The following is a 13,984-nucleotide window of genomic DNA, read 5'->3' on the forward strand; positions in this document are numbered from 1 at the left end:
GGGAAGGTGGTTCCAATCGGCGGCTATTTTCGGTAAGAAGGCTGCTGAAAAGAATTTGGTGCGGCAAAACGGAATGGCAACCTTATGCTGATGATCAATGCGCGATGAGTGGTATGACGGTTGTGAAATGAGGTCTCGCTTCATTGATGGATTGTGAAAAAATATCTTATGAAAAAAATGCAGTCGCGCCAGTTTCCTCCGGACAGTTAAATTGGGTAGGTCAAGGTTAGATTTCATTTCTGATATGCTAGCAGTACGGGAATAATTAGAACAAATGAACCGAACTGAGCGATTCTGAACAGATTCTAACGCGTTAATTAAATTTTGCTGCACGGGATCCCATATAGCGGACGCGTACTCAAGCTTTGGGCGAATTAGTGATCGGTATAATAGAATTTTGAGGGACAGCGGAGCGCGAGCAAAGTTGCGGCGTAAGTATCCTAGCGTTCGGTTAGCGTTATTACAGATGTAGGTAACATGCGTGTGCCAAGATAGATTGTTGGTAATGTAAACGCCGAGGTACTTATATGAAGAGTTTGTGCCTCGTGGTGCATTTGTCTCACGGATAGGCTGCGTTTAGGTTCATCATCATTATAGTTAGCATCATTATGATTATCATCATCATTATGGTTAGCAAAGTAGCAACAGCAATGCCGTCCTGCACTTTCGAGAGTCTTTTTTTTTTTGCCATTTGGCGGCTGGCTTGGATGGTCATTTCCTGGCGGGAGTCTGCAGAATATGGCAACTACAGGTCGCGGTCAGTCAATCATTAGCGGCACCGGCTCTACGTTATTGTGTGTTTGTGGTTGAATGCATTTGAGTATTGTATAAGGTTGTTTGAACGTGTCACCAGTGATGTTTTCAATCTGGCTGGCGATATCTTCGTTTGTAGAAGTAGTTGAATGATTGCACACAATGTCAGTTTGGTTTAACCACATCTGCTGTCTCCGTCTGTTTCATGAGCGGAGAGGAGGCTCTCATTTCGAGACCACAGCACTTGGAAGCTGCATTTCCTTTCCATTCATTCTCTCCTCTCCCTCCACTTTCAACATGACAACTGCCACATAGCAGCGTTTAGATTTGGTACAATTACATTGGACTGTACTCAGGGTTCATAGTACCTGAGTGAAACAAAATTCAAGGGTTTCCAAGGTTTATCAAGGACCTAAAAATAACACTTGAAACCGCAGAAAACGAGAACAACACTTTTTACAGCATGAAAATTTGTACTTTATTTTATTTGTACGGTTAGCACCATGAACGCACTCAAGTTACCATAGACTGTATAGTCGCTTTTGTGTTCTCAATGATTTCTGAACTCTTTATGTGACTATTGAGGGCAGACTTCCAAAATGATGACACATCCAAGCTCTTCCCACATAGCTTACACTTTGCCTGATGCGAGTTTGATGTATCCGGTGCAATCCACTCCCTATAAGCAGCAATGCATAACCAAGACAGCTAGAATTCACACTTGCCTGGCATAGTTCCACCGTATATCCGCGCACATTTGCATAGTGTGCACAAAAAAGCCAGGCTTAGCTCTGTCATTGGTGCTGTAAGCACGCAGGCACTAACACAACTACAGTGTACTAGAAGAGTACACTGTACTTGTACAACAGTGCAATATGGCTAGAGAAACGAATTGGATTGAATGGTTTGTTGACTTTAGAGCACATAATTGCATGCAGCATAAAATAAATCCACTAAATTATGGCTGAACAAACTTGGACAGACAAATTTCAAGGACATTTAAGGACCTCAAACAAATTTAAGAGTTTTCAAGGCCTTGAAGATGCCATTTCGAAATTCAAGGGTTTTCAAGAGTTTCAAGGACCGCTACGAAGCCTGTGTACTGTTGGTCAGGAGATAAATGCTATCAGAGGGCTTCAGCCTAATTCAGAACACATATGATTCCTAATTACCATACATTTGAATTAGTATTTAAAGCTAGCTACACTACACGTCATTGTTACTCCCTTCACCCCAAGAATTTTCTCTAAATAATACAAACTTTCAGAAATGAAAAATCAAAAGTCAATCACATTTTCACATAAAAATATTGAACAAGACCAATTAGAGTGTACCTAAGTAAATAAAACAAATATTAATGCTTTCCCTGAATTTAACACCACCTCCATATAATTTCTATTCTGAAATACTGTACACATATTTGCAGCTGCGATTTCTAATTCACACCTGCCCCATCGAACAGATCTGCACCATCGGCCTCCAAGGCTAAGCATACGGGGCACTGAGCGCATGAGTGAGTAGTAACGTGGCTGATATCCATTACTAGACACTATAAGCAGGTCGCTATACACTATGCTACAATTGCCACATCATTCCTTGGTCCAATCTCAATAGTAACCGGTAAATATCGCTGAGAGTACCACTTTTTTTCGACAACACCGATTTGTCACTGATTTTGCTAGAACGAACCAAATCAATGCATGAGTGAGGGTCAAAGAAGAAGAAAAAAAGTACACTAACATGTTCTTGTCGTAGCCAAAGATCTCACGGATGTGCTTAGAGTAGTCGATATCTTGTGGTGTGTCATCGATAAAGTCGTCCATTTCGTCCTCCTCATCCTCGTACTCGTCGTCCTCTTCCTCGGACTCAATGTACTGCACTGCACAACACAGCACGAAAGTATGCTTTGGGCACACGTGAATAATAAACCACCCCACCCTATAACGAAAAAACGGAGCACAACACTTGCACTGTGAAGAGTGATGACCGAATATAGGAGTCAAATATATTGCCAGAATAATGTGAAATGCTGACTGCTCTTTGAATACCTGTTGAATATTAAACAGCTTTCCATACAATTAGCATGAAAGGATGGTATCAACAATTTTAGCACTAAAAGCACTAACTGATAACCAATACCATATAAGTGAATTCCTTGCATGCGCAAAAGGCTTCAGAGGGTGCAAATAATTGCAGTGCCAAAGCGTAGTGTCTACCAAGCTGACATTCCTAAAGCATTTTTCCTGTTTTCCCAGTGTTCAATTACTCAAATGCTCAAGTGAAGTTTCAAGTGACATCATGCTGCACAATGTCGTCATTTTCTCGTAGGTGCGTTAAAAGAATAACTTAATCCCACTGACAGAGTACTATAGTTAGACCTCAATATGAGAGAGTTGATAAAATTGGCAATTCCATTAGAGATACTTTGAGAAAAAATAATGGGCAAAAAATACCAATGATAAATTTTTTAGCAGAGAAAAAATATGAGAGAGTTGGTAAAATTGGCAATTCCATTTGAGATACGTTGAGATATTAATGGACAAAAAATACATATGGTAAATTGTTTAGCAGAGAAAATTCTGGCTCAGCCGCTTCCTCGAGGTGAGCAGTCAGTGACAGCAGGCACTGACCTCCCTGCAGCCTACGGTACAGGTCCTCGTACTGTTCCTCCAGCTTCTTGGGCTTGGTAAGCGCAGGCTGCATCGACTCCTTGCGCTTCTCCTCCAGCTGTCGCTTGATGCGCAGCGCCTGCTCCTTGCGCCTGGCCAGCTCCTCCTCACTTAGCTTCAGGAAACACATTGAACGCAGTCTGAGTATCACTTACCTTGCAATAAATGAAAACACAAAGTAACTCTTTTCAATACAGTACTGGAGGAAAAGAAAGTCCCTTGAAGGGCCACTGAATGATAGATACTGATGCTTTAAAGTGATTTATAAGGGTATAGCGCACCACGACAAAGACACAAAAAGAGAGACACACACACATCGCTGATTTTATCCATCAAGAGGAATGATCATTTGTCTATCAAACACGTACCAAGCTTGCACAATACTGTCATACCTTGATGTAACGATCGTTGATAAAATGAAGTTTACGACAGAATAAACCTTTTTTTGTTATTTTTTTTCCTTCCTTACTTTTGTTGGAACGCACTTTTCTTCTCCTGTGAATTACCTAAATAGCTTTTAAGACACGATTTAAACAAAGTTTAGGTGAGCAAAAAAAAAGTAAATCAGTCATACCTTGGTTATTTACAAGAGCTAAACACATCAAAACTTTTTTTGGCAAGTTGGTTCGTAGTAGAGCAAGGGGATAACAGGACAAAAACACACCCACAAGAAAGAAGACACACACACACATCGTGTGTGTGTGTCCTTAGTTCTGCCGTTATCCCCTACCTAAACACATATATATCTAAAAACGTTCAGAGGAATCTTATGTTCAAGTTTCAGAGCTTGTTACTCATTGGCAAGTATCAGAAAAACTATCTCCAATGTTCTGGTTGGATGCAGGAGACACATGTGCTAGAGGCACGGAGCAAGAATATTTGAGGAGGACAAACTTCCAGTCTGCAGCAGCGCGTGAGGACAACACGATAAAGCAACGCAGGAATGCGGTTTACGCCGAAGCTCGCCAAATGACGCTTTCAGCCTGTTGCTATCTTTTACATGCGCTTCTATGGAGGGGACGCAAAAAATCCCGATAGGTCCTTGTATATTGTAAATCTTTTCAGATTTCTGTCTGTAACATCGGTAGACGCAACAGGTGTTTCGGTCCCAATTACTACAGTAGACTCTCAGTAAACGGAAATCTGTTAAAGGGAACTGCTGCTTAAATGGAACAACTTCCACTGATATGGTTGGTTTCATACTTGAATGCTACAACCCACTTCACCTCTCAGTAAACGAAACTCCTGTTAAACTGAACACATTTTTTCGATCCCTTCAGGTTTCGTTTAATGAGTCTACTGTACTGCCGAAATCAGAGGCCGTGCAGCGCTTCAAACGCGCTGCTAAATGGTCCCTGAGCACATGACAATTGGCACCTGCACATGCAAACACACCTCACTTCTCGCTTACATGTTGCGCGCACGCATGCGTAAGTGGCCTTGGGAGGGAAAGTTCGCGATGATGGCTTTCTCGTGTTACTCGCTTTGCGCCGGCGCTGCCAACTTGGGCAATTCCTCGGTGTCTGCGCGTGCTTTTCACAGCGTGACGAAAAAGAGTGCTTTGAACATTTCGACCAGCGGTTATTCGATGTGTGGCGAAAGTACGTTCTGCCAAACTGCGACAGCGAGTAGGCATCCTGCAAGAACAAGGCAATCGCCCTCAAAGTTTCCAGTGGCCCAGTAAGGTTGGAGGCGTTGGCTTGCACCAGAGCAATGATGATGATATATGTTGTTTAATGGCGCAAGGGCCATTGATGGCGAAACAGCGCCAGGAAATGATACCGGATGAGAGCAATGGTTATGGTAAATGGCTGTAAAAGGGCCTAAAATTCTGCGCTCTAAAGGTGCGAAAGACAAACATTTATTAAAATCATGAAAGTGAAGTGAAGCATGCCTAGTGAGAATGAGTCTTTAGTTATCATGACATCATAAAATAGGAGCATTATATTAGCACCGATTTCTCGCCAGCGCCCTTGGTCCCAAGGGCTGGGAGACAGGTGCTCTTTTGGATGTAGCATCCGCAGCAGCAGCCTCCTTTCAGAGGCTGTGCTACCGATCACTTGAGAAGATAACATGGATAGTATTTACTTCCTTTAAGAATGCATTCAATGCATTATATTTAAAAAAAGGTTCGCGACCAATAAACATAGCTGGGTGAAGGGGTATGTGTTCCTTGTACGCTAGTGGAAAATGTTTTTTCCTGTAAGCCTCTAGCTCAGAGCATTCAAGGAGTATGTGGAGTACGGTAAGTGGAAGGCCACATCTGTGACAGCTGGGTGGGTCACCACCGGACAAAAGGTGTGTGTGCGTGCTGTGTGTGTGTCCTATTCTAAGCTGACAGAGACTGACCTCTGTACGACGCGTTTTCGACATGGGTGGCCAGTTACCGAGGTATGGTTTAATCAAGTGTAACTTGTTATGAGTTTGTAGATCCCATACCTTCTGCCAGTAAGCCCTGAGTTTTTTCCGTATGTTTGGTTTTAGGTCCATTATAGGGACAGCAACTGAAGAGTTGGCAGTGCTTCCATTCATTGACAAGGCGATCTGGTCAGCCAACACATTTCCTTCAATCTCGCGGTGTCCTGGCACCCAGCACACGATGATATGTTGCTTGGAAGCATAGGCCGCGCAGAGTATTGAATAGAGGATATATTTATAGGGTTTCTGTGTTTTTCTTAGATTTTTCAACGCTTTCACGACACTCAGGGAGTCTGTGTATATAACTACTCTTGACGTATTCAATTCTTTGATGTGTTTAACGGCTACGAATAACGCGTAAGCCTCGGCTGTAAAAATGCTTGTGCTGGTGGACAGAACGCCGGCATCCGAGAAGAATGGGCCGACCGCCGCATAGGACACGCCAGTATGGGACTTGAATGCATCAGTATAATATTCTGGACAGTCATATTTATGTTGCAGCTCTAAGAAATACATCGGAATGTGTATGGGGGAGGCATGCTTTGTGACAACTACGAAAGATGTGTCAGTCTATAACCTGCCACTGCCATGGCGGGAGCCGCAGAGCGGGGGGGCTCAGGTGGTATTCAAGCAGCGGGACATCTGTTTCTTCAGCTAGGTCTCTAACACGCAGCGAGAAAGGGCATGCCATTGCGGGCTGATTGCAAAAAAGTTGAGAGCTGGACAGGTCGTTGATGATAGAATATGCGGGTTGCTCACTGTTCGCATTTACTTTAAGGAAATATATGAAGGAAGAATATGTTCTCAGCAGATGGAGTGACCACTCGTCCGATTCTACATAAAGGCTTTCAACTGGGCTTGTTCGAAAGGCGCTTGTGGACAGGCGGATGCCTTGATGATGAACAGGGTCCAACATTTTCCGAGCGCTTGGCGTGGCAGAGTGATAAGACTATTGCCCCATACTCAAGGCGTGAGCGTATGAGGCTTCTATACAGATTCATGAGGCACTTTCTGTCGCTGCCCCACGTTGTTCCTGACAGCACCTTTAGGATATTCAATTTATTTTTAAGATGTTTTATGTGCGGTACAAAGGTTAACTTCGCATCTAGAATTATACCTAAGAACTTATGTTCGGTGTTTACGTGTAGACGCTCACCCTTAACGACCAGTTCAGGATCAGGGTGCAAGCCTCTTTTTCGTAAAAAAAGGACACAGGTGCTTTTCTGTGGGTTCAGTTTGAACCCGTTTTCATCAGCCCATTTGGATACATTGTTAAGGGTGAGCTGAACCTGTCGCTCACAGATCCCAAAAGAACACGATTGAAAACCTACATCGTCGACATATGTTGAATAAAAGATATTACGTGGGATGTACAGACGAAGAGAATTCATTTTTATAATTAAGAGCGTACAGCTGAGCACCCCACCCTGTGGCACTCCGGTTTCCTGTACAAATGTTCGAGACAGAACCTTGCTCACTCTAACGCGGAATGTACGATCAGACAGATAGCTTTCAATGACACTGAACGTATTACCGTGTATACCTATGTGTGAGAGGTCTCTCAATATTCCAAACCTGCACGTAGTATCGTAGGCCTTCTCCATGTCGAGGAACACAGATAAGAAAAACTGATTAATTATAAACAAAAGCCTCACGTATGTGTGCCTCGATACGTATAAGATGGTCGGTGGTAGATCGGCCCTCTCTAAACCCGCACTGGTATGGGTCGAGCAATTTGTTTGTGTCTAAGTAGTGGAGTAAGGGGCAATTAATCATTTTTTCAAATAGTTTGCAGAGGCAGCTTGTTAACGCTATAGGTCTGTAACTTGATACAGTAGAGGGATCCTTTCCCTGCTTTAAAATTGGAATTATAACAGCCTCCTTCCAGGAGGAGGGGATCACACCTGAAAACCATATGCGATTATAAAGAGAGAGGAGGGTTTCTTTAGTTTCAGAGGGTAGTTCCTTCAGCATCGCGTACATTATGTTGTCAGAACCTGGGGTAGATGTATTACAGCAGCTTAGTGCTGTTCGCAGTTCTAACTTTTGTTTTTCTATTCGTGCCTTGTAATTCTGGAAGGATTCGGAGTAGTGTGAGGAGCTCGATATGTGTTCGAAATGTGTGCCAAGAAAGTTGGCTTGATCCTCCAAGCTTTCCCCGAGGCTATTTACTAGTGGAAGTGAATACGTTTGTTGGCCCTTAATTTTCTTCACCTTATTCCACACTTTTCCCTCATCTGTGTATGAGTTGATACTGGATATAAACTTTGTCCAGCTCTCTTGTCTAGCTTGTCGACGCGTTCTCCTTGCCTGCTATTTGACCCGCTTGAAATTTTCCATGTTTTCTGCTGTAGGGGAATCGCGAAGCAACGCCCATGCTTTGTTCTGAGTGGTCCGTACTTTCCTGCATGCGTCGTTTCACCATGGGACTCGCCGTTTAGAAGACATGTCGCTCGTTTTGGCAATACATTTAGATGCGGCATCAAGTATAAAAGCTGTAAGATACGTGACAGCGTCATCTATGGTCAGGGCAGACAGCTCAGTCCATGTCATGTGTGTAAGAGTTCTATACCCTTCCCAATCAGCTGAGTCAATCTTCCATCGAGGAACCTGCGGGGGTAGTTTATCTTTGTTCGGCGCACTCAGGATGATTGGGAAGTGGTCACTCCCATAAGGGTTTTTAAGAACGTTCCACTTAAAAACAGGTCAAAGGGACGGTGATGAAATGCTAAGATCTATGGAGGAGTACGTCTTGTTTGCAAGGCTAAAATACGTAGGCTCCTTTATATTTAAAAGACACAAACTAGAAGAGAAAATGAGCTGCTCAATGAGACGTCCTCGCGCATCACAGTGAGCATCGCCCCACAGGACATTGTGTGCATTGAAATCACCTAGAACCAGAAACGGCTCTGGGAGTTCATCTATTAATGATTCTAGATCACGTCTGTGTAGCTGTTGATGCGGTGGTATGTACACAGAACATATGGTAATGAGTTTGTTAAAAAGTACAGCTCGAATGGCCACTGCTTCAAGGGCCGTTTGGAGCTTCAAATGCTGGCATGCTATACTACAATCAACTATAATGGCTACACCGCCAGATGGTACGACAACATCCTCCCAGTCTTTTCGGAAAATAATATATTGTCGTAGGAAGTCCTTGTGCTTAGGAGTGCGTTTCTTGCACACATAGCACTTTCGCGTTGAACTTACTCAGAAGTTCTTAGACGTCATCTAAATTTCTAAGTATTCCCCTTACGTTCCACAGTATGATTTTGTCCATAGTGGAAAAAAAAGAGAAAAAGTGCTGTATGCAAAGAAGACGGAGATTAACTCATTTTACAAGGCCTTTGTCAGGCCCTGTAATCGGCGTTCTGTCCTTTTTGGGGCGGTCGAGAAAAGCTCGCCGCTCCTTCGGCGCTTCCTGCGCCGTTTGGCTTGAACTGGTGTCCATAGCCTCTTGCGAGGCACTGGACGCCCGCTCTACAGAGCGATCTGTGCGTCGCTTAGACTTCGCCTCGATCGACGAAGTCTTTGTCCCCACCGAGCTGGGGGTCGATGAAGCCCCCTTGGCCTCGTGATTGCCCTGGCTGCTGCCAGAGCTTGTAGAGGTCACTGGTGTGGACAGGCTGAATGTGGGCAGGGCAGCGCTGGCAGCTCCTGCCGTAGGGGCTTGTGGCATTGGCCTCGGCACGCTAGGCGCGGTCCGGGCAACTTCCAAGGGCCTTTGTGATGCCGCCCCTCGTTGCACCACTTCGGCAAAAGGTGTTTTTAATGCCAATGATAACGAAACCCATTGTCCTGCTTCACTGAATGTGATATTTTTCTTAACTTTTACAGTTCTTATTTCTTTTTCTTTTTTCCAGGCTGGCCACGCTCTGGAGTATGCAGGGTGACTACCTTCGCAGTTAGCACAGAGGACCTCGTCATGACTACATTCATCAGCACTGTGGCCGGTTGTGCCACACTTAGCACACATCAGCTGTCCTCGGCAGCTCTGGGATGCATGACCAAATCGCTGGCATTTGAAACAATGCCTCGGGTTTGGAATGAAGGGTCGGACATGGGAGTTTTACATAGCCAGTTTTGAGTCTCAGGTAAGGTGGTTGAGTGTAAGGTGAGTATCAAGTGCTTTGTTGCTATTTCGTTGTTGTTACGTCTAATTTTGATGCGCTGGACATGTATTACACCTTGGTCCTTCCATCTATCAAAGAGCTCTTCACTCAGTGTCATCAAATCTTCGTCCGATACCACGCCCTTCAATGTATTCATGGCACGGTATGCGCTCACAGAGACGGGGATGTTACCAAAGGCTACAAGGTGCGAGAGTTTATTGTACTGTTCCTTGTCTTTTAATTCGAGAAGCAAATCTCCACTTGCCATCTTCGTGGCCTTATAACCAGTTCCAATGGTCTCTCTCAAGCACTTGGCCACAAGGAAGGGTGAGATTGCTCTAGCTTTTGTAGATGATTGTTAGCAGTGGAGAACATGGTATTTTGGGAAAGTTTCTCTGTTTTTGGGCCAAAGTAGTGAAGTTGCGTCGGTGCGTACCCTTTTCGAAGCACGATCAGTTAGAGAGGGGGTCGAGGATCCCATGGGAAAATGTGTATTTTCGGTAACGGCGCCTACCACCCACCACGGAGTCCAACAAGGGGACGTGACAGAGCATGTGGGCATGTCTGCTCAACGCCAGCAGTACGCATTTACTATAACCTAATATGGTTTACCCTAGTTTGGATAGCCACACAAGGTTAACCCTTGCTGCCAGGAAAAACAGAAGTAAATTGAAGAGAGGAGAGAACAGGAAAGATTGAAAGTAAGAGGGAAAGACGAAGATGAAGAGAGGGAGAGACAGGAAAAGGCGACTGCCGGTTTCCCCTGGGTGGGTCAGCCCAGGGGTGTCGTCTGCGTGGAGCCGGTGCCAAAGGGGTGTGTTGCCTCCGCCGGGGGGCCTTAAAGATCCAATCACCCGGCGTCGGCTCAACCCCCAGGATCCCCTTTTTTCCCGGGCACGGCAAAGCCACGCACGGCTAGGCGTGGGAGGGAGCCGAAACCCCCCTGTTAGCTCGGATCCGTGGTGTCGCTACACACCAAACACCTACTTGCGCAGGCGCCCCTGCGGGTTGCACCAGAGCAACGAAAGATCAAGAGCAGAGAGGGACACATAGAAACGATGCTATTGGAGTGAGCCTGGTGGCGGCGAAGCTCTCCTGGACAAAATGTAATGGTCAGTGTTCTTGCCCAACTGCGTGCCTTTCATTTTTCCGTGCTTTCTCAACTACTTGTCAGCTGTTCACACACACATGCACGCACACATACATACACATGCACACACATACAGACACAAACACACAAAGATACACACATAAAAGGAAAAATGAACTGGACCTGACCTGAAGTGCAGAAAGCATGCAAGGACAGCTACTTTGGTGGCTCAAAGTAAACATACCTGCTCATTTTATTTGCATCTTCATTTTTCAGTCAAGAACAACGTAAGTTTCTCACTCACAAACAGCGACACAAATGTCGGCATTTCTGCTAAACGAGCTCTTAAACGCTACAGCGTTAAAATTTGAAGCCAGTGGGTATGCACCAGAACACATCCACTTGGTCTCAAACGGCGATTCGACATGGAGTGGCCTTCAACGAGAGTGCAGTGAGAGCAATGCACACATTTTTCCCACTCTGCTAGCAGAGTTTCATGATAGAGGCAGCGTCAGTGCTGTGCCCGATTTTGTGACATTTTCATGACGCCTGAGCGAGTGCAGTTTTGCCTCCTAAAGAATTCTTGCCGTGTGGCTAGAGGTATACTTCACTAGAAGACACAAAGATACCATATTTGCTTTTCATAATAAACCCATAACGAATCACAAAGGCAGGCTAACTTGGGAAATAGTAGAAGCATTACATATCAGAAGGTGCACTGATAAATGAGTAAGCAGCCCATTGATTGCACTAACTAACAAGAAGTTCAGCTTTTTGAGCCATACTTAACTTTCACATTCTGCAGCACGTTGTAAAAAATTACTGTCATGGCGTGTTATTGTTTGTTTTTATTTGTTTTCCTTTCTTGCTTGTTTCTTTTTTTATGCACATACACTGACGAGCATATATGTTGGCATATATGTTTCATACACTTCCTTCAATAAACTGAGTTGTGAGTTCGCGCCTGTTTGTCTTCTCACCTTTCGTTTTCTTGTTCGTAGTATGTGCACCGAAATGTTCCCAAGAAAAGCAAAAAGAAAGAAAAAAGAAACAACCATGCCCAACGTGCACCCACAACGTAGCATGTGCCACCATATGGCACTACGTTTTTGATGTCGCGTTTGTGCAATAATACAGAAGACGGGCTAGTCAGTTATGCTGCATACTGAAGCTGGTCCTTGTGTTACTTTCGTTTGTGTCTTCATCCGTGTGCACTAAAGCCTCAGTGTGTTGTTATAGTGGACTTTGTTGGACACCAGCTGCGAAAGGCATAATGGACTGGTAGGCTAGTTACCATCCGGTTTTAAACTGAAAGCTGGCCAAGCATGCGCTAGAGCATGGGTACAGAGTGGCTGGACAATACGTCAGCGACAATCTGTGCATGTTCATTAAGAGAGAAATTAAGAACAGATTGAGCGCTAGAGTGTGTGTGGTGCTGAATACTGAGATGAACGCACAAGAATGATCGGAATCGGCGCACAGCAACTTCAAAACCCCTCCAGGTGACGGGAGAAAAGTGTCCCATTTCCCCTTTACATCAAAGGCTGGTCACAATCACCATGCAGCAGAGACATACCGGACGACTTGCCTCATGGTGGTGACAGTTGTGCAGCCCACCAAATGTCATTTTTAAGTGTTCTTAAAAATTCACATTGAAAAACAAAAATCCTTTTGTATCTGATGAAGTATAAGGACTGCTTTTATGATTATTAGGGCACAATAGTGGGGAATAACAGCGCTCTGTGAATGCTGAATTCGATTTGTCGCTTCAAATCAATTAAAACGCCCGGCCAATTCCATCTTTCCCACATGATGAAACATGACTGCTGATCCCAAAATAGTTGTGTGTCGCTGAAGTCTGAAACTATTGCAGTGTCTCTATTGAAATAAAATTATAACAACCTTATTTCTTTTTTTTTTCGCATTGCCATGTGTGCAACCATATCAGTGCATTCTGCAATTTCAGAAAAAGTGATGAAAACTACATGCTTAATTTGTGTCACAGTGCTCCTTTAACAATGATGCAGAGCATGCTATAAGTGAGTAAGTAAAACGCACTTTATTTTGTCCTGGAGAACTGGTCAGACACCTCACTAAAAGGGAGGGGCCCGTCGCAGTTGCTGGCAGCGCCCACGCCGTTAGTGAAGTTCCACTATAAGTCTAGGTGGTGGGCTTCTTCTATCAAGATGACCACACCACGAACTTATGCACACACTTTTTCCGCCTACGTTGACCAAACATTTTTCAGTAGATAGTAGATAAGTGGTGGTGGACCATTGTACTAGCCTCCACAATCACGCCCTTATAATCTTTAGCTGCAGAGTAACAGTGAAGAAGAGCGTGCACAACAAAAAAAAGCTTACGATGCCAATGACTTGAAGGCTTGAATATGAGCTATCATACATTTATTCCATGCGAAAAGTTCCTGTAAACCGTATGTTCAAGTGAGAGTAAACTAAAGGCAAAACCAATTTTTATACATAGTACTTGCAAATTATCTTTTCAAATTACCAACAAAAGTTCCACTCTTGCTGACCATAAGATGCTTGTAAAGTGAGAAAACAAGCAAAAAATTTTCTTTACCAGAACAAATTTATAGGAAATCTTTCATTGAATGCAATATTCCTTGACTTGAACCCAACATTCCTGTGCACAGATATAGCACAAAATTTACATATGAAGGGCGGCAATTTGGGCTAGTTGGTATGACATGACGTTAGTTATAGTGCGATAACAGAACCACTTGCCCCTTTGTCGTTGTTCTGTTTTCGTGCTATATCTGTGCATATGAAGTTTTGACCCTCACGTTCTTTTCCCTAAGTGAACCTCATCCCTGTGAAATTAGTGAAAGTTGAAGTTTTCAAAAGAATACTTTATCAGTCTATCAGTCTACACTGATTCATTGTTGCACTTCATTGTCTGTTTCATCAATGGCTTCTACA

At 44.0% G+C, this 13,984-nt stretch overlaps 1 protein-coding gene across 2 annotated transcripts in view; it reads right to left on the reverse strand.

Annotated features, from left to right (window-relative positions):
• Positions 1–13,984, reverse strand: part of LOC119170891 (uncharacterized) — a 106,564-nt gene that overhangs the window by 25,417 nt on the left and 67,163 nt on the right. For both annotated transcript variants that reach the window (XM_037422170.2, XM_037422169.2), the window contains exons 9-10: positions 3,384–3,537; positions 2,494–2,632 (exon numbers count right to left, since the gene is read on the reverse strand). In XM_037422170.2, the coding sequence (XP_037278067.2) occupies positions 2,494–2,632; positions 3,384–3,537 (293 nt within the window). The remainder of the gene's footprint in view (positions 1–2,493; positions 2,633–3,383; positions 3,538–13,984) is intronic.

Source organism: Rhipicephalus microplus, chromosome 2 (assembly GCF_043290135.1).
Source record: "Rhipicephalus microplus isolate Deutch F79 chromosome 2, USDA_Rmic, whole genome shotgun sequence".
NCBI lineage: Eukaryota > Metazoa > Arthropoda > Arachnida > Ixodida > Ixodidae > Rhipicephalus > Rhipicephalus microplus.